Source organism: Hemitrygon akajei, chromosome 9, assembly GCF_048418815.1.
Source record: "Hemitrygon akajei chromosome 9, sHemAka1.3, whole genome shotgun sequence".
In the NCBI taxonomy this organism is placed as follows: Eukaryota; Metazoa; Chordata; class Chondrichthyes; order Myliobatiformes; family Dasyatidae; genus Hemitrygon; species Hemitrygon akajei.
Window position 1 is genome coordinate 19690146 of NC_133132.1, and position 23281 is coordinate 19713426.

General features: G+C 43.4%; 1 protein-coding gene across 2 annotated transcripts in view; it reads left to right on the forward strand.

The window, feature by feature from the left end:
• Positions 1-23281, forward strand: part of LOC140732900 (breakpoint cluster region protein) — a 381893-nt gene that overhangs the window by 139383 nt on the left and 219229 nt on the right. For both annotated transcript variants that reach the window (XM_073055571.1, XM_073055572.1), the window contains exons 5-8: positions 4782-4889; positions 9589-9649; positions 15004-15056; positions 21148-21288. In XM_073055571.1, the coding sequence (XP_072911672.1) occupies positions 4782-4889; positions 9589-9649; positions 15004-15056; positions 21148-21288 (363 nt within the window). The remainder of the gene's footprint in view (positions 1-4781; positions 4890-9588; positions 9650-15003; positions 15057-21147; positions 21289-23281) is intronic.

Genomic DNA, 23281 nt, shown 5'->3' on the forward strand with positions numbered 1-23281 from the left:
CCTCCACCGTTCCTGTTAACTGCCATTTCTTAATTACATTACGAACTGAAAAAACGCTTTGCTATCTTTTTATAGCCTTATGCTGCTTTGTGGGCATCAGTTATTTTAATTTTCAAGAGTGCTAGGCAGCTGCTTAGAGGAGCCCATGGCTGCTGATTGTTGGGACATGGTTTGAGGAGTCAGGGTATTTATAAAGCTTTGAAATTTGCATCTCCTGGCCTTTCCTAATGATGACTGGAACAAGCTAATTAGCCCTAACAAGCTAATTAAGGTCTGAGACCTTGGCAAAAGTTATCTGAGAGCTCAAATCTCTTGAGGTGCCCTAACTTTTGCTTGGAGCTCCTTTCCTTTTTTTCACTCTAAAATTGTACAAAACAAAAATAATACACTAACCTTACTTAAAATGTTGAAAAGAATGTTTCATCTTTAACTTTATGACTTTTGGAGATCAGTCCATCTTCTACTCACTTAACTATTCACAGTAATGGAAAATTTGATCAGGGGTGCCCAAACTTTTGCATGCCAGTGTATATGGTGACTGTTACCTAACTGCTCACCCCTGTAAGGTCAGTCACCTGGCCAGGCTTATTACCAGGTTCAGTGTGGCCCTTTCTCTCACTGGACTGTCCACAGAATTGAATTGAAAATACGCTTGGACGAAGATGTTAACTGTCCTGTGCTATCACCAGTGGGATCAGCAGTTGATCTGCCACCTGTCCTCTGGAGTTTCGGCCCGTTTATGATCAAGGCTCCCTCGAGGTGGGGGGCCAGCAGTGCTAAAGCACCACCTCCCACTGATGAGCTTAACGACTTGGCATCGGCCTCTCTCAGAGTTGTTGGTCGCTTCCATCCAACAGATAGTCTACTCTTCAGGTATCTATGCAGCTACTGAAGAGTTTACAAAAGATGGATACACTGTCCGACTATCTGCCCCTCTGGACGTACTTGGTCCACACCCATGATGATCCTGTCTCTGCTGCCTCAGCTACAGCCCTGCTGGTTGACTTGATCTCTCTTCTAGTGAAGCCAAGGTCATGCAGCCACTTCTGGAAAGTGAACGCAATAAAGCCATGGCACCCTACTTCGAATGGATAGCATGAGACCTTCCACCCTCTGTCTCTGCACTCTGATCTTAATTCTGCTTACTTGGTTAACTTGCGCTCATGGGCTTCATCGATGTTGTCTTCCCAGGGGACTGTGAGTTCACCAATAACCACTTCTCTACTGGTGTCAGACCAGACGATTATATCTGGGCACAATGTGGTGAAAGCTGTTTGCTCCGGGAAACTGCCTTTCCCATCCAGGTCAGCCTTGACACACCAGTCATTGGCTGAAGAAAGTATGCTTGATCGTGGGCCTGCGCTGTACACCCTTGACTTGGAGCTTTCTTTCACAAATGATCTGCGATGTTCTGTGCAGCATGGGGCATGAGATAAGTTGTGCTGCAGTACTCTCTGCTCAACCGCTTCTGTTACAACTTTGAGAACGTTGTTATGTCTCCAAGTGTACATGCCGCTGGAAAGATTGACTCTGCATGCACTCAAAATATGCTGAAGTGTTCCCTTCTTCCCACAAGCAGCACACCTGTCTGTCTTTTCTTCATACCAGGTGCTGAGGTTGGCAGGTGTTGGGAGCAGGTCGTACGCTGCTCTGCATAGAAAAGAAATGCGGAGGGGTTCCCTCTGCCACAGGACATTTGAAGATAGATGTCGTTGTTCAACACTTTCCCACCAGGTTCAAGCCCCTTGTTTGGCCAGGCCAGCTGTTTTAGCTAACCTCTTCTCCTCTTCTACCTCTCGAATTTCTTGTATTACAAGCTCATGGTGCTCCTTACCCGTAGAAGATGACCACCACTTGTGGGTTGTCCATCCAGGTCCCTGGTGGTCTAACTGGGTAGCCCCAACCGACTCCTTGTGCTTCAATCTAGACTCTGCCTCATTAACTGCTACCTGGGCTGACCACTTCCTGCCTGATCTCACATCCAGCTGGGTGTTCTTGATGACAGGGTCTTTTGAGTCTTGAAGCATCAAGAATGATCTTACCTTGGCTACCTTGACCTCTTCAACAAGGGATTGCACTGGGATGGTAAGCTTTATCTGGCTACTGTGGATTTCAGCATTGGTGAGGCTGCTCGGTACTCCAAGCCACTTCTTCACATACTTGTTGATCATCCATTCCATTGCCAATGTGGGACATTGCCACTTTATAGACAGTTAGTGACCACTCTAACACTGTTCACTCCAACAAAGTCTGTTTCACTTTCCCTTGCCATATTTTTATTTGTTCTTTCAAATCAATCCCAATTGCTGATTGGCCTGTGTTCAAAACACCAAACTGCCAGAATTTAATGCCTTAGGTACTCATTCGGAGAATGTGTATGAGATACGTCTTCTCACGGTCACGATTGCCGATTGAATGCTTTTCAAAATGCTAATCTGTCCTGAATTGATGCCTTATGTATGTAACAGGTGAACCTGAGTGAGCTATGTCTTCTCACGGTCACGATCGCTGATTGACCGCTGTTCAAACTCATTCTAGTTGTGGTACAGCTGTCCTGCTTGTCCAGATCATTTCTGTCCCAGAAGTGATCCCAATGGTCCATAAATCTTCATTTCTCTCTCTACACCCATCTGCCATGTATTTCTGTTCTTACAGTCACTAGCACATGGCTCAAGTATCCAGAAAATTCTCCCCTCGAGATTTTCCTTTTTAAACTCAATATTATTTCCCTATATTCACTCCACAAGACCTCATCACTTTTTCTACCTATATAATTTATTCCACGGCGCATGAAGACTTCTGTTGGTTCTTGAGAATGTTCTGCAGCTGCTCAGAGTCATCCTTAACTCTACCATCAGGGAGACAGTACAGAGTCCCTTTTGTGGCCTCAAAATTTCCTGTCTGCCCCTTAACTACTTTTTCTCCTATCACTTTGGTTCCTTCCACCTTCACCCTTCCCTACCATTCTCACAGCCAATTCTGGTGGCATAGACTAGGCTGCTGCTGTCTCCTAAATGGTCAACCCCACCCACCCAAGAACATGGAGAATATTATACTTTTTTCAGGGGGTATTCTGCACTTTCTGCCTGTGTACCCTCGCCTACTTCATGACCAACGGACAACAATCAGTAGGAAAAAGCAGAAAAACCTCCTCCACAACATCCTCAGCACTGTGCTCCACAAGGCTGCAGCATCATTCCCTTACTCCTTATACACTCATATGACTGTGTTGTCCAATTTGCTCTAACTTCATTTATGAATTTGTAAATGACAGCAGTATGGTGGGTCAGATTTCAAACAACGATGAAATGGAGAACAGGAAAAAGGCAGAGAGTTTGTACCATGTTGTCATGACAACCTTCTTTCCCTCAGTATCAGCAAAATCAAAGAGTTGGTCATTGACTTAAGGAAATGGGGCAGAACTCATTCTCCTGCCTGTATCACTTATGCTGAAGTAAGAATGATTGAGACCTTCACCTTCCTCAGTATAAGTATTACCAACAATTTGTACTGGTCCAGCTACGTGGACTCAATGAGCAACAAGCGCTTCAGTGCCCTGCTTTCTCAGAAGGCTAAGAAAATTCAGCATGTCCTCATTAACATGCACCATAGTAAACATTCTGTCCTGATGCTTCACGGCTTGGGATGGAAAATCTGGCGAAGACTGCAAGAAATTTCAGTTTCGAATGCAAACCATTGACTTCCTACTGTCTCTGGAAAGCAGTGAGTTACCTGTGATATACTTTCCCTGTACCTAACACTATATTCTGCTTGATCTTTTCTCTTATGTTTTCACCAAAGTGTATTTATGTATGAAATGATCTATCTGAATTTAGTGCAAACACAAAAATTTTCCAGATGTTAGTATATGTGACATTAATAAGCCAACTATTTGGTCAAGAAGGTTCTTTTGCAGAGCGTTCAAGATGAGGTCTTTGTGGGAGAAGCCAGGGAGTGGTTGTAGATGAATGCCTCTCTGACTGGAGGCCTGTGACTAGTGGAATGCTGCAGTGCTGGGTCCATTGTTTGTCATCTATATCAACGGTTTGAATAATATGGTTACTAGATCTGTAAATTTGGGGATGACACCAGGATTGGGGGTGTAATGGACAATTTTGGTCCCACTAAGTGAGGAAGACTATCAGATGCTTGCAAGCTTGATCTGGACTAGCTGAAAAGATGGCAGATGGAATGTAAAGCAGACAAATGCGAGGTGTTGCGCTTTGGCAGGACCAAGCGGGGTAGGTCTTACACTGTGAACGGTAGGGCACTGAGGAGTGTGGTAGAACAAAGGGATCTGAGAATACAGGTCCATAATTCATTGAAACTAGTGGCACAGGTAGAGTTGTCAAGAAATCTTTTGGCACATTGGCCACAAAAGGCTGTCATAATCACCCTACTCCAGCAGTGAGCTGTGCAGTATTGTTGGAGATTTCATCCTCCAACAAATAAATTGTTTAGTTTAAATGAGTATATAAAATCACATTTCTTATTTTAGGAAACATCCTTCAATGCCTCCAGCCAACATTTAATTTCTTGACACCAACAGCACCAAGAGAGTAACAAGTCATTCACTCACGCCTTCTGGCTGTGAAATTATGTTTGGTGTACATTAGCCACTGCGTTTCTCAAATGTAGTGGAAATAATTTACAGTATATGGAAAGCAGGTCATTGATTTTGGAAAGGTTTGTGATGTCAAAAATGAGTTCACCTTTATTTCTAATTGACACTCGTGTAGCCGAAAGCAGCATATTTCTAAACCTGTTCTGTTTTTTTGCAGGCCAGCCAGCTTGGCGTGTATCGAGCCTTTGTGGATAACTATGAAGCTGCTGTTGAGACAGCAGAGAAGTGCTGTCAAGCTAATGCTCAGTTTTCTGAAATATCAGAGGTATTGTCTTCAACAAATTCTTTGACGAATACGTAATGCAAAACAAAATTAACCCATGAACTGAACAAGTATTTTTTATTAGCACAGAATGAAATTATTCAGTCTTTTTCATCATTGCACTGGTGGCGTAGAGACAGTTCCTTTGGCTCAACTCGCCCAAGTCAATCAAGATGCCCATCTAAGCTAGTCAAACTTGCCTGGTTTTGGCCTATAATCTTCAAAACCTTGCCTCTCCATGTACCTGCCCCAAACACCAAACTCACATCATTCCAGTCAGTAATAGTAAATGTGATTCTGATCCTGTCCTTTGATACAACATTCGAACGTTGCTCAACAGGCTCAATAGACTGATTAGAAAGGCTGGCTCTGTTATAGGAGTCAGACTGTGGACACTGGTAGAACAAAGGACGCTATGGAAATTCCTGACAATTCTGGACAACGTTTTTCACCCTCTGCATACCACCTTGGCTGAACAGAGGAGCACTCTGAGTAGTAGACTAATACAAACTGCGCTGCTGCAAAGAGCACTATATGGGGTAATTCTTACCCTCAACCATTAGGCTCTATGAAGAGTCAACCTATAGCCAGGGAAGTGATGATAGCACCCCCACCACCCCGCCCCGGTTAGACTGTTTGAGGTAATTTATTTTTTTATTCTTCCTTAATCCCCTTCTAATATTTGTATATCTGTGTACTTGTAATGAATGCTGCTGTGACACTGTAATTTACTTTGGGATCAATAAAGTATCTATCTATCTAACCGGTCAGCCCTACTCAATACCAAATGCTCAAGATCACATAGCTGACTTGTGGGTGAAACCTTACATAGTCCAAAATCATTTACAGTTAATAAATGTACCTAAACTTTTCCTTCGTATTGTTAGTGACAACTGAAGTTTCTGACTGCTCATAGTCAACCTGCGGTCCAAAGTGCTCTTTATGTTTTCAGCAGAATAGAATGCGTTATCATTTCAAAGTTGTTCTTTAGCTGAAATTTTGCGAAATGGGGAGATAAGAGAGTATGGAATTTGCCTCACCTCATCACCGTGAGGTGACTGGATTGACACTTGGCAGAAATATATTGACTTCTGGCAGTGCTGGCTTATATTGTTGTAGGAAATGGAACTTTCTACATTGATACCCAGTCTTTGTTATCTTATTATCTTCTTATTATAACTGTGACCTTATGGTGATGATGCTCACACATGGTATTCAGTATGGAATTCCAAGATTTGGATACATTTATATCCAAATGATATAAAGTGATAAATTTATGCCAACAGATTGTCCAAAGGCTTTTAGGAACAGTTTTTTTGTGAACTATTTAGTTCTAATTATAAAAATATAGGATTAGGAAATAAGCTTTTGAACTGACAATTAAAAAAAAACCTTCCAATAGGGAGTCTGTTGGGTCTGCAGCTGATGTGGGAAGTTAGAGTGCCAGAAGATGTACATATTGAACAAGTGCGTGATGAGTTACCAGCTCCAGTTAGAATATATTGGGTAATTTCTATAAAAATTTTGTTGGTAGTGTGGAGTGTTACTGGACACGGCGGGACCAAATCAGTAGATGTTCAAAAAGCCCAGTAAATTCTGTAATAGCTCAACATTTCAGTTAAAACGTCCTTAATCAGAACTGGAAAAATGTGAAAATAGACGTGGCCAGAATGGAAGGTGTGCCTGTGATAGGGTAAAGACCAAAATTGTCAAGGTAAAAGGTGCATTTAAAAACTGGATACAAGTAAAAGAAAAATAAGTTGGAAAAAGTTGTCAGTAGTAGTTGAAGTAGAAATTCAATGGAGAGAAAAAGAGTGGTTACCTGAAATATGGAGACAGGAAATTCAGAGTGGGAGAGGAATGGAGAATTAAAGTGGCAGGTGACTAGAGGCATAGTATAGAGGAGAAACCAAATGTAGATTGCGTGACTGTTTTGCAGAGGACTTTTTCCAGTTCATAATGGCAATCCTTCTGGAAACCTGATCAATTCCCTCTTCCCCTCCCACTCTGACTTCCCTCTTCAGACTCCTATTTTGTACCTACAGTGCCTTACATAAATTCAAGGAATTTTCCATCCAGGCATGTAACAGTTTAATATTGTATTCAATGAAAAGGTAGTCACTTTTTTTTCTCCAAAGACGTGATGGTATCTTTCTGTTTCTGTTTGCTCCCCGTTTTCATATTTTAAAGATATTCCCTCTGTTTTCTCCATCCATGTCCCTTCAAGATTCACGTTTATTAGTCGCATGTACATCAAAACATACAGTGAAATCCAAGCAACACACACAAAATGCTGGAGGCACTCAGCAGGCCAGGCAGCATCTATGGAAAAGAGTACAGTCGACGTTTCAGGCTAAAACCCTTCAGCATAACTGGAGAGAAAAGGCGGAGGTGTAGATTTGAGAAGTGGGGAAAAGGGAGAGAGATAGCAGACAGGTGAAACTTGGAGGAGGAAGGATGAAGCAAAGAGCTAGGAAGTTGATTGGTGAAAGAAGGACATATCAGAGTGGGAATGGGAAGTGGAATAAAAATAGGTGGTCACGGGGAGATACCGCTTGTTCCGGTGGATGGAGCGTAGATGCTCCGCAAAGTGGTCTCTCAGTCTACGTTGGATCTCACCGGTGTACAAGAGGCCACACTGGGTGCATATGACCTCAACAGACTCAGGTTTTGGACCCTGAATGGTAGTGAGGGAGGAGTTGTAGGGGCAGGTGAAGCATTTGTTCCTCTTGCAAGGGTAAGTGCTAGGTTGGCCTCCAACCTGATGGCATGAACATCGTTATCTCAAATTTCCAGTAATGCTTCCACCCCCTTCACCATTTTCCATTCCCTTGTACCTCTCTCATGTTATCTCTTGCCTGCCCATCACCTCCCTCTAGTGCTCGTCCCCCCCCCTTCTTCTTTCTTCCGTGGCCTCTGCCTCTTTCACCAATCAACTTCCTAGCTCTTTGCTTCATCCTTCCCCCTCCAAGTTTCACCTATTGCCTGCCTCTCCCTTCCCCCACTTTTCAAATCTACTCCTCAGCTTTTTTTCTCCAGTCCTGCCAAAGGGTTTTGGCCCGAAACGTCGACTGTAATTTTTTTCACAGATGCTCCCTGGCCTGCTGAGTTCCTCCAGCATTTTGAGTGTGTTGCTTGGATTTCCAGCGTCTGCAGATTTTCTCTCGTTAGTGAAATACATAGTTTGTGTTAACAACAACAGCTAAGGATGTACTGGGTCAGCCTGCAAATGTTGCTGCACATTCTGGCGCCAACAATGCATAGAACACAGCAAGCAACAAAATAATAACAGCAAGAACAAGCCCTGTTCCTCCCTCCCATCCACAGTCCTTTAGTCATTTGCAGTTTAATACATGGTGGTTTTCTCTCTTTTCCATTTCTGGTGAAGGTTCCTTGAACTGAAACATTGAATGATTCTCTCTTCATAGCTGCTGCTTGATTTGTTCAATATTTCAGCATTTTCTCTTTTTGTTTGTGTTGTTATTGATGGTGGTGGATTGAATAATGTTGGTTTCATAGGTCAGGGAGTATGGTTGTGTCTCGCCTTGTGCAAATTGGTTCTTTTTGGTACTTACATGCAGTTTTCTGTGGTCTGACTGAAATGGTAGCAATTAGTCAGTATGCTATACTAGAATGATATGAAAGTTTATCTTTATCTTTTCTATCCCCCCTCTCATATTCTCGCTTTCTCTGGCCTGTGCTTCTAGAGGCCAATTCATAACTTAAATAGTCTGACATTTCCATTAAAGTTAAATTCAATTCTATGTGTATCCACTTGTGCTGTCCATTTAATATAGAACATAGAATAGTACAGCACTTTACAGGCCCTTCGGCCCACAATGTTGTGCCGACCCTCAAACCCTGCCTCCCATATAACCCCCCACCTTTAATTCCTCCATATACCTGTCTAGTAGTCTCTTAAATTTCATTAGTGTATCTGCCTCCACCACTGACTCAGGCAGTGCATTCCACGCACCAACCACTCTCTGAGTGAAAAACCTTCCTCTAATATCCCCCTTGAATTTCCCTCCCCTTACCTTAAAGCCATGTCCTCTTGTACTGAGCAGTGGTGCCCTGGGGAAGAGGCGCTGGCTGTCCACTCTGTCTATTCCTCTTAATATCTTGTACACCTTTATCATGTCTCCTCTCATCCTCCTTCTCTCCAAAGAGTAAAGCCCTAGCTCCCTTAATCTCTGATCATAATCCATACTCTCTAAACCAGGCAGCATCCTGGTAAATCTCCTCTGTACCCTTTCCAATGCTTCCACATCCTTCCTATAGTGAGGCGACCAGAACGGGACACAGTACTCCAAGTGTGGCCTAACTAGAGTTTTATAGAGCTGCATCATTACATCGCGTCTCTTAAACTCTATCCCTCGACTTATGAAACCTAACACCCCATAAGCTTTCTTAACTACCCTATCTACCTGTGAGGCAACTTTCAGGGATCTGTGGACACGTACCCCCCAGATCTTTCTGCTCCTCCGCTCTACCAAGTATCCTGCCATTTACTTTGTACTCTGCCTTGGAGTTTGTCCTTCCAAAGTGTACCACCTTACACTTCTCCGGGTTGAACTGCATCTGCCACTTCTCAGCCCACTTCTGCATCCTATCAATGTCTCTCTGCAATCTTCGACAATCCTCTATGCTATCTACAACACCACCAACAGCACCATTTAATGTGCTTTTCTTTTTATTTTAGAATTTAAAGGTCAGGAATACCAAAGACATAAAAGATCAGAACACAAAGAACTCTCTCGAAGGTAGGACATTCCAGTTTTACGACTTGAAATTTTGGCTTTGGAAGCAAAATTCTGTTAATTTTTTTTAACACTCCAGGTAAGAAGTGAGTAAGTTAACAGGACTTTCTGCTCAGCAATAAGCATTTCTTATTTTGCATTCTGGGAAGCACTAGATTTGGGTATTATGACTAAGTCAAAGTACGGCAGTGTTGTCAGTCTCAGTGAAATGGTGCTGCATAAACCATAAGGGAGAACATTTGAAAGACTGAATATTGAAGGACACTGACAGTGTTGAGTTACAGAGTTTCGCACAGCATAAAAATTGGAGCTACAGTTCACCATGTCCATGCTGACCATCAAGTTCTCATGAATCTCATTTTCTAGCACTTGGCATGTAGCCTTCCGTGCCTTGGCAATTCAAGTGCTCATCTAAGTAACTCCTAAATGTTGAAAGAGTACCCCTCTGAGACAAAGGATTCCAACCAACCTTGGTGAAAAATTCTTCTTGAGATCCTCTCTAAATTTCCTACCTCTTACCTTAACAAATGCTTCTGATCATGGACACCTCTGCCAAGGGGACACATTTCTTGCTAGCTACCACGTGTCTATCCCTCATAATTATTTATATCTCAGTCAAGTGCCTCATTTTCCTGCCCCACTTCAAGGAAAACAAAACAGCCTTTCCAGTCTTCCACATGTCTCAAACACATCTTCCTAAGCCACATTTTATCGAATCTTCACACTACCTTCTTCAGTCCTAGGTTACGGTGATCAATTCTCCAGCTGTAGCCCTATCTGTGTTGTATAACATCGTATTAAAACTTGCTAGTTCTTATATTCTGTGTCCAGGCTATTGAAGGCAAGTATTGAGTGCATTATCTTCTCTTCCAGTGTTCCAGTGCTGTGCCTTCAGGGACTTTTGAACATGTGCACCAAGGTTCCTTTGTTCCTCAGTAGCTCCTGCGATCCAACCATTTGTTATCTTGATCCTAGAGTGCAAAGTGCACTCTATCTCTCAAAGTGCAATACACTTTTCCGGGTTACGTTCCATGTGCACTTGATCTGCTTATCTTAACAATTTACCAATGTAGTTCTGGAGTTGAGGAGAATTTCTGCACTTCGCAGTAGATGTTTTGGGCCGTGACTCCTCATCAGAACTGGAAAGAATAGGGAAAGAAGCCAGAATTAGAAGATGGGGAAGGGGAAGGAGTACAACCTGGAATTTGATTAGTGAAGGGGGAAGAGAGGTTGGAGTGAGAAGCTGGGAGCTGATAAGTGAAAAGGTAAACCACTAAAGAGGAAGGAATCTGCCGGCAGAGGAGAGTGCCGCCGGAATGTTATGAGAGAAAGGGAAGTGGGGGAGGGTGCACAGGGGAACATGACAGGCAGGTGAGGAGGAGAATAGGTAAGAGGAGAGCCAGAGTGAGAAATGGAAGAAGAGGGAAGGGGAGGGGGCAAAAGAATTACCAGATGTTAGAGATATCAATATTCATCCCATCAGATGGAGGCTGCCCAGATGGAATATGAGATGGTGGTCCTCTGACCTGAGAGTGGCCCCATCGTGGCAGTAGAGAAGGCCTGGGCAGACATGTTGAAATGGTAATGAGGAGTGGAATTAAAATGGTGGGCCTCCGGGAAATCCTGCTTCTTGGAGATGGAGCGAAGGTGCTCAACAAGGTGGTCCCCCAGTCTATGTCAGGTCTCACTGACGTAGAAAAGGCAGCGTCCGAAGCATTAAATGCCATAGACGACCCCAGCAGATTTTCAGGTGGATTGTTGTGTCACATGGAAGGACTGTTTGTGGCAACAAATGCAGTGGAGATGAAGGAATTGAGAAAAGGGAATGGCGTTTTGACAGGTGAGAGGGTGGGGAGAGGTATAGTGAAGATAACTGTGAGAGTTGGTAGGTTTATAAAAGGTATCGGTAGATAGTTTGTTTCCAGAGCTGGAGGCAGAGTGATGGAGATAGGGGAGAGAGGTGTCAGAAATGACCCAAGGGCAGGGTGGGAGTTGGAGGTAAATTTGATGAAACTGACAAGCTCAGCATGGGTCTTGAACCATGACCTTCTGATCTTATCACCAAAACAGTTCAGAATGAGGTTTATTATCACTGTCTTATACGAAGTGATATTATTTTGTAGCAGCGGTATAGTGCAAAGACATAATATTATAAATTCCAAAATAAACAGTGCAAAAAATTAATGGGTACGTGCAATTTTCAGAAACCTGATGGCGGAGAGGGAGAGGCTGTTTCTGAGTCATTGAATGTGGGTCTTCATGCTCCTAAACCTCCTCCCTCCCTCTTGCCTTTAAAAAGAGGAAAGCATGCTTTGGATGGTAAGGATGCAAACTTCTTCAGTCACTGCCGTTGAAGAGGTCCCTGATGGTGCAGAGGGTTGTGCCCGTGATGGGGCTGGTGGGGTCGACAACCCTCTGTCACCTCTTAGGATCCTTTGCATTGGAATCTCCGAGCAAGGTGCAGTACAACCAGTCAAAGCCATCTCCCCTTACACACTGTTGGAAATGTGTAGGCATCTTTGTTGGCATACAAAATCTCCCCAAGCTCCTGATGAGGAAGAGTCACTGGCATGTACAGTTTGTTGCCTTGTGCAATTGATTGTCCACCTTATTGGGTGCGTTCTTTCACTGATTCTATTATGATTTTACTGAGTATGCCCACAAGAAAATAAAGCTCATATATCGTGACATATATGCACTTTAATAATAAATTTACTTTGAAATTTTGAACTTTCAGTTGGGTGCAGGGCAGGTGTCAGAAATGTAGGCACCCAGGAAATTAAAACATTTCACTCTTTCCACTCACCTCTGACCCCTCAATGAGGATGGGTGCATGTCCCTGTACAACATTCTTGTCACCATTAAAAATTCATAGTAGAGTCACCTGCCTATTTATGGATGGCGTTTGAGTTGTGCTAAACCATTGTCATGAGAGCAGAGCAGTGGCCTAAGCACACTCTTTGAAGTGTGCTGGTGTGATGGTCAACAAGGAGAAGATGTTATTACCAGTCCTTACCCAATGAGAAAGTCGACAATACAGTGCAAAGGAAAGTACAGAGGTACAAGTGTAGGAGCTTGATGATTAATACAGAGGGGATAATGGTATTAAAAGCTGAGCTGTAATCAGTGAACAGCAGACTACACCAACAACACTTATCCTCCTCGTTGCTACAAAGGAATCAATCAGACTAGCCAGATAGAATTTCCTCTTAGTAAAGCCATCCTGATTATTTTTGACAAACAAGAGAAAATTTTCATCAATCTTGCCTCTCAGAAGTTTCTGCAATAGTTTCTGTATCATTGATGTTAAACCAACCTGTAATTACCTATCTTATCCTGGCTCCTCTTGAATAAAGTTGCACGGGATCCCACTCAACCCCATATTCTCGCCATATCTTTTGAGGCCTTGACTGATCAGGAAACAATCAACTTCCGCCTTAAGTATACGCATGGACTTGGTCTCCACCACAGACTGTAGCAGAGCATTTCACAGATTTACTACTCTCTGGCTAAAAAAAATCCTCCTTACTTCTGTTCTAAAGGGTTGTTGCTAAATTTTGAGGCTGTGCCCTCTAGTTCTGGATACCCCCACCATAGGAAACATCCTCTCCACATCCACCTTATCTAATCCTTTCAACATTCGGTAGGTTTCAATGAGATCCTCCTGCATTCTTCTGAATTGTGGAGAGAACAAGCCCAAAGCTGCCAAATGCTCCTCATATATTAACCCCTTCATTTCCAGAATTATCCTCGTGAACCTCCTCTGGACTCTCCAATGACAAGTGCAGCTTGACTAGTGTCTTATAAAGGCTCACCATTATCTCTTTGCTTTTATATTCTATTCCCTTTGAAATAAATGCCAACATTGTATTTGCCTTCTTTACTACAGACTCAACCTGTAAATTAACCTTCTGGGAGTCCTGGATAAGGACACCTAAGTCCCTCTGCACCCCTGATGTTTGAACCTTCTTCCCATTTAGATAATAGTCCAAAGTGCATTATCATACATTTCCCAACACTGTATGCTATCTTCCACTTCTACCCACTCTTCCAATTTGTCCAAATCCTGTTGCTATTGCATTGCTTCCTCAGCACGATCTACCCCTCCACCTATCTTTGTATCATCCACAAACTTTGCCACAAAGCCATCAATTCCATTATCTAAATCATTGACAAACAATGTGAAAAGTAATGGTCCCAATACTGACCCCTGAGGAACACCACTAATCACCGGCAGCCAACCAGAAGATGGCCCCTTTTATTCCCGTTCACTGCCTCCTGCCTGTCAGCCATTTTGCTCTCCATACCAGTATCTGTTAAGCAGCCTCGTGTGGCACCTTGTCAAATGCCTTCTGAAAATCCAAGTAAGTGACATCCACTGCCTCTCCTTTGTCCACCCTGCTTGTTACTTCCTTGAAGAACTCTAACAGATTTGTCAGACAAGATTTCCCTTTACAAAAACCATGTTGACTGACTGACTTTTATTTTTAGTCTCCAAGTACTCAAAACCTCATCCTTAATAATAGACTCCAACACTTACCCAACCACTGAAGTGAAGCTAATTGGCCAATAATTTCCTTTCTTTTGCCTTCATCCCTTCTTAAAGAGTGGAGTGACATTTGCAATTTTCCAGTCCTCTGGCACCATGCCAGAATCAAGTGATTCTTGAAAGATCATGACCAATGCATCCATTATCCTTCAGCAACCTCTCTCAGGACTCTGGGATGTCGTCCATCTGGTCCAGGTGACTTATCCACCTTAAGACCCGTGAGATTACCTAGCACTCTTTCCTTTGTAATAGCAATGTCACTCACTCCTGCTCCCTTATGGTAGTTTATTCTGAAATTCCACTGATTCCCTCTTCCTTAATTTTGAATTACTGTGCCCTTCTCTATAATGAACACAAGTGAGGACAATTCATTGCAGTTCCACACACACATTAACCTTTTTTGGTCCCAAGAGAACCCTGCTTATTCCCTGGTATAATGAACAGTGAGGATACCAGCATCATGGTTACCCTCTTGAAGTTACTACACTTACAACATGTTTTGGGGTTTTCTTTAACCTTGCTCCCCCTCCAATTACTGCTTTTAAGAACACCCTATACTTTCTCTGCCTTCCAGTGGGGTCTCCCTTGTTTACTGGTTTAAGAAGGTGCATTTGAAGAAAGTTTTATTTTTCTGGAGTGTTCTCTGATTCTATCTCTTGTGTATTTTACCATGATTAAAGCAGAACTTGCTGGAGATAATCTGTGGGTTAGGTAGCATCACTGGACAGAGAAATTGTGTTGACATGTCATTATGAAATTGCAAAATGTGCGCTTTTGTGTCTTACAGACTTGTTTTCTCTTTTCACAGCTCTTCTCTATAAACCTGTTGACCGAGTCACCCGAAGCACACTTGTTCTCCATGTAAGTTCAGCAGTGCCAGGCAATGATTAGCTAACTGTAAAAGCTCATCTAATCGTCATCATAAACGAGAAAATTTGCAGATGCTGGAAAACCAAGCAACACACACAAAATGTTGGAGGATCTCAGCAGGCCCGGCAGCATCTGTGGAGAGAAGTACAGTCGATGTTTCGGACTGAGACGTTGACTGTGTTTTTTTCCATAGATGCAGACTGGCCTATTGAGTTCCTCCAGCATTTTGTGTGTGTTACTTAATCATCATCATAGTTTTGAACCCTTTTGAAGCTTAAGGTACGTTCAAAAACGTGAACAGGTGTATACTTCTTCAGTCCTCATATCAGATTCCTTCTTCAGTCCCTTATCTCTTCTACCCATCCTCTCTCAGCTTCTTACTTCACTCCACCCATCCACCCACCTTGCCCCCTCACCTGGTCTCACCTATCACCTGCTAGATTCTATTCCTTTCCCCACCACCCATCCACCCACCTTGCCCCCTCACCTGGTCTCACCTATCACCTGCTAGATTCTACTCCTTCCCCCCACCCATCCACCCACCTTGCCCCCTCACCTGGTCTCACCTATCACCTGCTAGATTTTACTTCTCCCCCCCTCCACCTGTCCACCCACCTTGCTCCCTCACCTGGTCTCACCTATCACCTGCTAGATTCTATTCCTTTCCCCCACCACCCATCCACCCACCTTGCCCCCTCACCTGGTCTCACCTATCACCTGCTAGATTCTATTCCTTTCCCCCACCACCCATCCACCCACCTTGCCCCCTCACCTGGTCTCACCTATCACCTGCTAGATTCTATTCCTTTCCCCCACCACCCATCCACCCACCTTGCCCCCTCACCTGGTCTCACCTATCACCTGCTAGATTTTACTTCTCCCCCCCTCCACCTGTCCACCCACCTTGCCCCCTCACCTGGTCTCACCTATCACCTGCTAGATTCTATTCCTTTCCCCCACCACCCATCCACCCACCTTGCCCCCTCACCTGGTCTCACCTATCACCTGCTAGATTCTACTCCTTCCCCCCACCACCCATCCACCCACCTTGCCCCCTCACCTGGTCTCACCTATTACCTGCTAGATTCTATTCCTTCCCCCCCCACCCATCCACCCACCTTGCCCCCTCACCTGGTCTCACCTATCACCTGCTAGATTCTATTCCTTTCCCCCACCACCCATCCACCCACCTTGCCCCCTCACCTGGTCTCACCTATCACCTGCTAGATTCTACTCCTTCCCACCCATCCACCCACCTTGCCCCCTCACCTGGTCTCACCTATCACCTGCTAGATTTTACTTCTCCCCCCCTCCACCTGTCCACCCACCTTGCCCCCTCACCTGGTCTCACCTATCACCTGCTAGATTCTATTCCTTTCCCCCACCACCCATCCACCCACCTTGCCCCCTCACCTGGTCTCACCTATCACCTGCTAGATTCTATTCCTTTCCCCCCACCACCCATCCACCCACCTTGCCCCCTCACCTGGTCTCACCTATCACCTGCTAGATTCTACTCCTTCCCACCCATCCACCCACCTTGCCCCCTCACCTGGTCTCACCTATCACCTGCTAGATTCTACTCCTTCCCCCCCTCACCCATCCACCCACCTTGCCCCCTCCCTGGTCTCACCTATCACCTGCTAGATTCTATTCCTTTCCCCCCTCACCCATCCACCCACCTTGCCCCCTCACCTGGTCTCACCTATCACCTGCTAGATTCTACTCCTACCCCCCCCACCCATCCACCCACCTTGCCCCCTCACCTGGTCTCACCAATCACCTGCTAGATTCTACTCCTTCCCCCCCTCACCCATCCACCCACCTTGCCCCCTCACCTGGTCTCACCAATCACCTGCTAGATTCTACTCCTTTCCCCCACCACCCATCCACCCACCTTGCCCCCTCACCTGGTCTCACCTATCTTCTGCTAGATTCTACTCCTTTCCCCCCCCCCCCACCCATCTTCTGCTTCTGCCTCCTTCCTTTCCAGTTCCGATAGACCAAAACAACAACTGTTTGTTCCCCTCCTGACCTGCTGAGTTCCTCCAGCATTTTGTGTGTTGCAGAGGGATGTGTCACTTTGCTTCACTATTCAGCTGAGCCATTGCCATCTGTGATCACAATCCAAACTATTGCTTTTAATTAAGAGGGTGAGGTTAACAATGAACAGACCACCATTCTCATTAACAGAAGAGAATTACAGATTCTTACCTCTTGTTGCTAACATACGAAATGGCTAAAATTAGTAGTTAAACAGAGAGTGGGTAGCAGATAAGGAAGTAGAGAGATACACTGTTAGATTTAGATGGGGCACGATGGGAGAAGGCTCAAGAGTATCATAAGCAGAGACATGGTTGGGCAGAATGTTTCTGTGCCATTATCCAATGTAATCCTGTGTGTGTGTAGTAACAGTACTTACCTGCATAAAGAGCAATCTCAGTTTTTGCACTCAAGATGTAGCTCTATCCTAGCCAATCATTTCCCCATAATATATTATAAGCCTTAATTAAAGGATGCCCTGTATAAGAGGGCCAGGTTATCTTAACTGGAACCAAGATCCTGGCTGTACGATTCACTGCTGCTACTCAGGAGAGTGTAAACTAGATTATCAGGGGGCTTGAATCAGGGCACCAACATGGTCACAGAGTAGAGGGATTGAACCTAAACTAGGTGTTGTACTGCAAGGAAGGATTGTGTGGACCTAAGGGATATAAACAACATGACTTTGGGATGTGTTTGGACAGTTCACAGCAAGGTGTATTAATAGTAAGGGTCTTACAGTATGGAACTATGATGTTGTGGCCATTACAGAGACTTGGTTGAAAAAGAGACAGGACTGGCTGCTTAAAGACCAGGGGAAGGGTAGGACTGTTCAAGGATAAAGGAAGGAACTTAGGCTTGGAGGCTGAAGATATGGACGAGATGCTAAATGTGTACTTTGCATTTATATTTACTGAGAAGGATGTAGAGAATAGTGACATCAGAGTAGAGCCTGCTAATATGCTGAGGCATTTTGAGATTAGGAAGGTCTCTTGATAAACATGACAGTGGACATCTCCCCAGGGCCCGATGGTATATACCCCAGGTTGTTGAGAGGGGTGAGAGGTGAGATTGCTGGGACCTTGACCAAGAGTTTTGTATCTTTACTCACTACAGGTGTGGTGCTGAAGGACTGGCAGGTAGCTAATGTTGTTTTGTTCAAGAAGGGGAATAGAGATAATCCTGGAAATGATGGACAAGTGAGTCTAACATCACTGTAAGGGACACTAATGGTAAGGATTCTTAGTGTTGGGATTTATGTGCATTTGGAGAAACAAGATCTAATTAGGGAGAGGTCAGCATGATTTGTGCAGGGCAGGTCCTGTCTGACTAATCTGATTGATGTTTCTGAGGAATTGATAAAGGTACAGCAGTGAATGTTGTGTACATGGATTTTAGGAAGGCATTCAACAAGGTCCCAGATGTAAGCTCATCCAGAAAATTAGAAAGCATTGGATCTTTGGTGACTTGGCTGATTGGACACAAAATTGGTTTGCTGTTAGAAGACTGGGGGGTAGTGATGGATTGTTTTTTCCCCAACATAAATGGAAAGAACCTAGTTAATGCCAGGATCTTAAGTAGCATTGATGTAAAAAGAGATCTTGGGATCAAGGTAATTTGCTTCTTAAAAGTGTCTGCGTAGATTGTAAGACACTGCTCATCACTGATTGCCAACCAGAGTAACACCTATCTATCCCAACTCTCTGCTTTCTTTTAGTTAACCAATCCTCTATCCATGCTAATACATCATCCCCAACTCTATGCATCCTTTATCTTATGGATAAGTCTTTTATGCGGGACCTTATCGAACGCCTTCTGGAAATCCAAGCAAATAATGTCCATTTGTTCCCCTCTATCCACTGCATTCATTATATCCTCAGAGAACTCCAGTAAGTTTGTCAAACAGGATCTGCCTTTGCTGAATCCATGCTGCATCTGCCTGATGGATCCATTTCTTTCCAGATGCCTCGATATTTCTTCTTTAATGATAGCTTCAAGCATTTTCCCAACTACAGATGTTAAACTAACTGGCTTAGAGTTACCTGGCTTTTGCCTACATCTTTTTTTGAACAGTGATGTGACATTCACCATCTTCCAATCTGCTGGGACCTGCCCAGAATCTAGAGAATTTTGAAAAATTATCACCAAAGCCCCTACTATAACTTCTGCCATTTTTTTCAGTACCCTGGGATGCATTCCATCAGGACCAGGAGGCTTAGCTATCTTCAGGCCCACAAGTTTGCTCAGCCCTACCTCTTGCTCGGCACCAGAGGGAGGCGATGGGCAGGAAAGGAAATAAAGTGAGAGAGAGAAAAGGGGATGGGGGGCTGGTGAAGCGGGTGGAGGTGGGCATTATCGGAAGTTCGAGAAATCGGTGTTTCATGCCATCAGGTTGGAGACTACCCAATAATTGATCTCTCAAACTTCTGGTAATGGCCCCCCCCCCCCCCCCCACCTTCACCATTTCCCATCCCCTTTTCTCTCTCTTACCTTATCTCCTTGCCTGCCCATCGCCTCCCTCTGGTGCTCCTCCCCACTTTACTTTCTTCCATGGCCTTCTGTCCTCTTCTATCAGATTCCCCCTTCTCCAGCCCTGTATCTCTTTCACCTATCAACTTCCCAGCTCTTTACTTCACCCCTCCCCACCTTCTGGTTTCACCTATCACCTTATGCTTCTCTCTCCCTCCCCCCCCCCCACGTTTACTCCTCAGCTTTTTTTCTCAGGTCCTGCTCAAAGGGTCTCGATTTGAAACGTCGACTCTACTCTTTTCCATGGATACTGCCTGGCCTGCTGAGTTCCTCCAGCATTTTTGTGTGTGTTGCTAGGACTGATCTGATTTAATTGTAATGACAGAAAGAGGCATATGGCAAGTCATTTATTCTGAATTTATTCCGTTTGCTGCAAGTTTGATAGGGGCTATATAATATGGAGACTGTGCACTGGCCATTTCTTTCAGTGCTATTGTGGACAGACACATATTCTGTAGATAGTGAGAATGAGGTAAATATACAGGCTTACTTGGTCGTTGTGAATAGATTTTGAAGTCTCCACCTTTGAGCCGCTTTCAGTTGTTGGTCTTGTCATCTAAGTGTTATTCAACATGGAGAGCACAGTCCCATCAGCTGAAGAAGGACATAAAGGTGGTAATCTCGAGGATGTCTTCTTACTGATGTTTGACTTGATGCCATTCATCAAGTCCATGGACTCTTTGGTTAATGGTAGGGGCTCATGGCATAAGAAAGTTGGGAACCCCTGCATTAGAGTTCAGAGGAACCTGAAATCAGAGTTGCGCACTCCCAGAGCTACTCCCTCCTGCTTATATTGTACCTCAGTTCTGGTGGGTTTGTACCGTCAGTGGGACAGGATACACCAAGGGATTGTGCTGGGAGGGTTCTGGTTTATTGTTTGTAAATTATGATTCTGTAAGCTGTTGATCTCTTAATTTAGATGCTCTTAATTTTGCTTGCCTTTGGTAATTTTATTTGCAGATAGTTGTCATGTCTGTTATTAACTTATCTCTTCTATTACCAAATCCTTTTGTGCATCTACATTATGTTACTCACTGTCAAAGAAAAATCCAAGTGATATTAGACCATAAGATATAGAAGCAGAATTAGGCCATTTGGCCCATCGAGTCTGCTGTGCCATTTCATCATGGCTGATCCAATTTCTTGCTTTCCCCCTGTAGCCCTTCATGCCCTGACCAATCAAGAATCTATAAACCTGTGCCTTAAATATACACAATGATTTGGCCTCCACAGTTGTCTGTGGCAACAAATTTCACAGATTCACCACTCTCTAGCTCAAGAAATTAGTCCTCATCTTCGTTCTGAAAGGACGCCCCTCTATTCTGAGGCTGTGTCCTCTGGTCTTAGACTCTCCCACCAGAGGAAACATCCTCTCTGCATGCACTCTAATTATTAGTAAATATTAGCAAGATCACTTTGGATGTCAATCAAAAGGTGAACTTGTGAACAGAAATTACGTTGCCTTTTGATTTAGGTTCTGCGGTTTGATTGATGTCTGATGTTCCTGCAGGATTTATTAAAACACACTCCAGTCAACCATCTGGATCATCCTTTGCTACAAGATGCTCTCCGTATTTCACAGAACTTCCTGTCCAGCATTAATGAAGAGATCACTCCCAGGAGACAATCTATGACTGTAAAGAAAGGCGAGGTGAGTTTCTCTGTGATAAGGTTTATCTGTAGCTCATCCTTAGCAACTTAATTGTGAGAATGAGTTGAAATTGCTTCCAAATTGAAACACGTTTTCCTTCATTATTTTTTTAAAAGATGCATCCTAATCTCTTCTCTGGTAATTTTGAGACACCACGTATGCATTTAAATAATATATTTAAAGAATATGTTATGCAATGTCAATTAGAATTTCCGAGCATCAATTACATATGTTATATACTCGGATAAATCAATTAACCATGTGTTTTATTGTGTGAAATAAATATTTCAAATTAACAAGAAGGGTGATCATAACAGAAAGGCATACCAGCGGATAGATTTAAAGCAGAAAACATGGTTAAAAGCATTTAATCTGAATGCACACAGCACCGTAACAAGATGAGTCAACTGTACTGTAATAAACATGTCTGATCTCATCACTATTCCAGACCTGATTGAAAGATAACCAAAGCCAGGAACTGAAAGGTTCCAGCTAACGACATTTCTGTAAGCTAGACAAAAGGGAAATCAATGTGTGATGACTCTGTTAATAAAGGTGAGATCAGCACAGTTGTGAGAAATTATCTTGACTCAGACTGGGTTTGAGGGAAGAAGTCATGTGGGAGTATTCTATAGGTAACAACAGTAGCTAAAGCACATGACAGTAATAATCAAGATATAAAAGGGGCTCATCAGAAAGATGTTAGGTTTCAATATACAGGATCATATATATTTGGACAAATATACAAAGATCATTTGTATTTGGACAAATATACAGGATTATATATATTTGGACAAGTATACAAAGATCATTTGTATTTGGACAAATATACAGGATTATATATATTTGGACAAATATACAGGGATCATATGTACGTATTTGGACAAATATACAGATATCATATATTTGGACAAGTATACAGGATTATATATATTTGGACAAATATACAGGGATCATATGTACGTATTTGGACAAATATACGGATATCATATATTTGGACAAGTATACAGTGATCTATTCTATTTCAACAAATATACAGGGACCATTTGTATTCGGACAAATATACAGGGATCATATGTACGTATTTGGACAAATATACGGATATCATATATTTGGACAAGTATACAGTGATCTATTCTATTTCAACAAATATACAGGGACCATTTGTATTCGGACAAATATACAGGGATCATATATTTGGACATATACAGGCATCATATTTGGACAAATATGCAGGATCATTTATATTTGGACAAATATACAGGAATCATTATATTTGGACAAGTAAAACTGGAAAAGGTGGCATGGAGGATGAGATGATCGTGAATATTGGGACAATTTTGTAAAACGAAATGTTGGGCTGGAACATTGATTACAAATTGGTATTTAGCTTTAATTAAAATTGAACAATAGTCAGCTTGGTGGACTTGTTCACACTGTTGGTGCGAGAAACATAGAAAACCTACAGCACAATACAGGCCATTCGGCCCACAAAGTTGTGCTGAACACTTCCCTACCTTAGAAATGACTAGGCTTACCTATAGCCCTCTATTTTACTAAGCTCCATGTACCTATCTAAAAGCCTCTTAAAAGACCCTATCGTATCCATCTGTACTACCGTTGCCGGCAGCCCATTCCACGCACTCACCACTCTCTGAGTAAAAAACTTACTCCTGACTTCTCATCTGTACCAACTCCCCAGCACCTTAAACCTGTATCCTCTTGTGGCAACCATTTCAGCCCTGGGAAAAAGCCTTTGACTATCGACACGATCAATGCCTCTATTACCTTATACACCTCTATCAGGTCACCTCTCATCCTCCGTCGCTCCAAGAAGAAAAGGCCGAGTTCACTCAACCTATTCTCATAAGGCATGCTCCCCAATCCAGGCAACATCCTTGTAAATCTCCTCTGCACCCTTTCTATGGCTTCCACATCCTTCCTGTAGTGAGGCGACCAGAACTGAGCACAGTGCTCCAAGTGGGGTCTGACC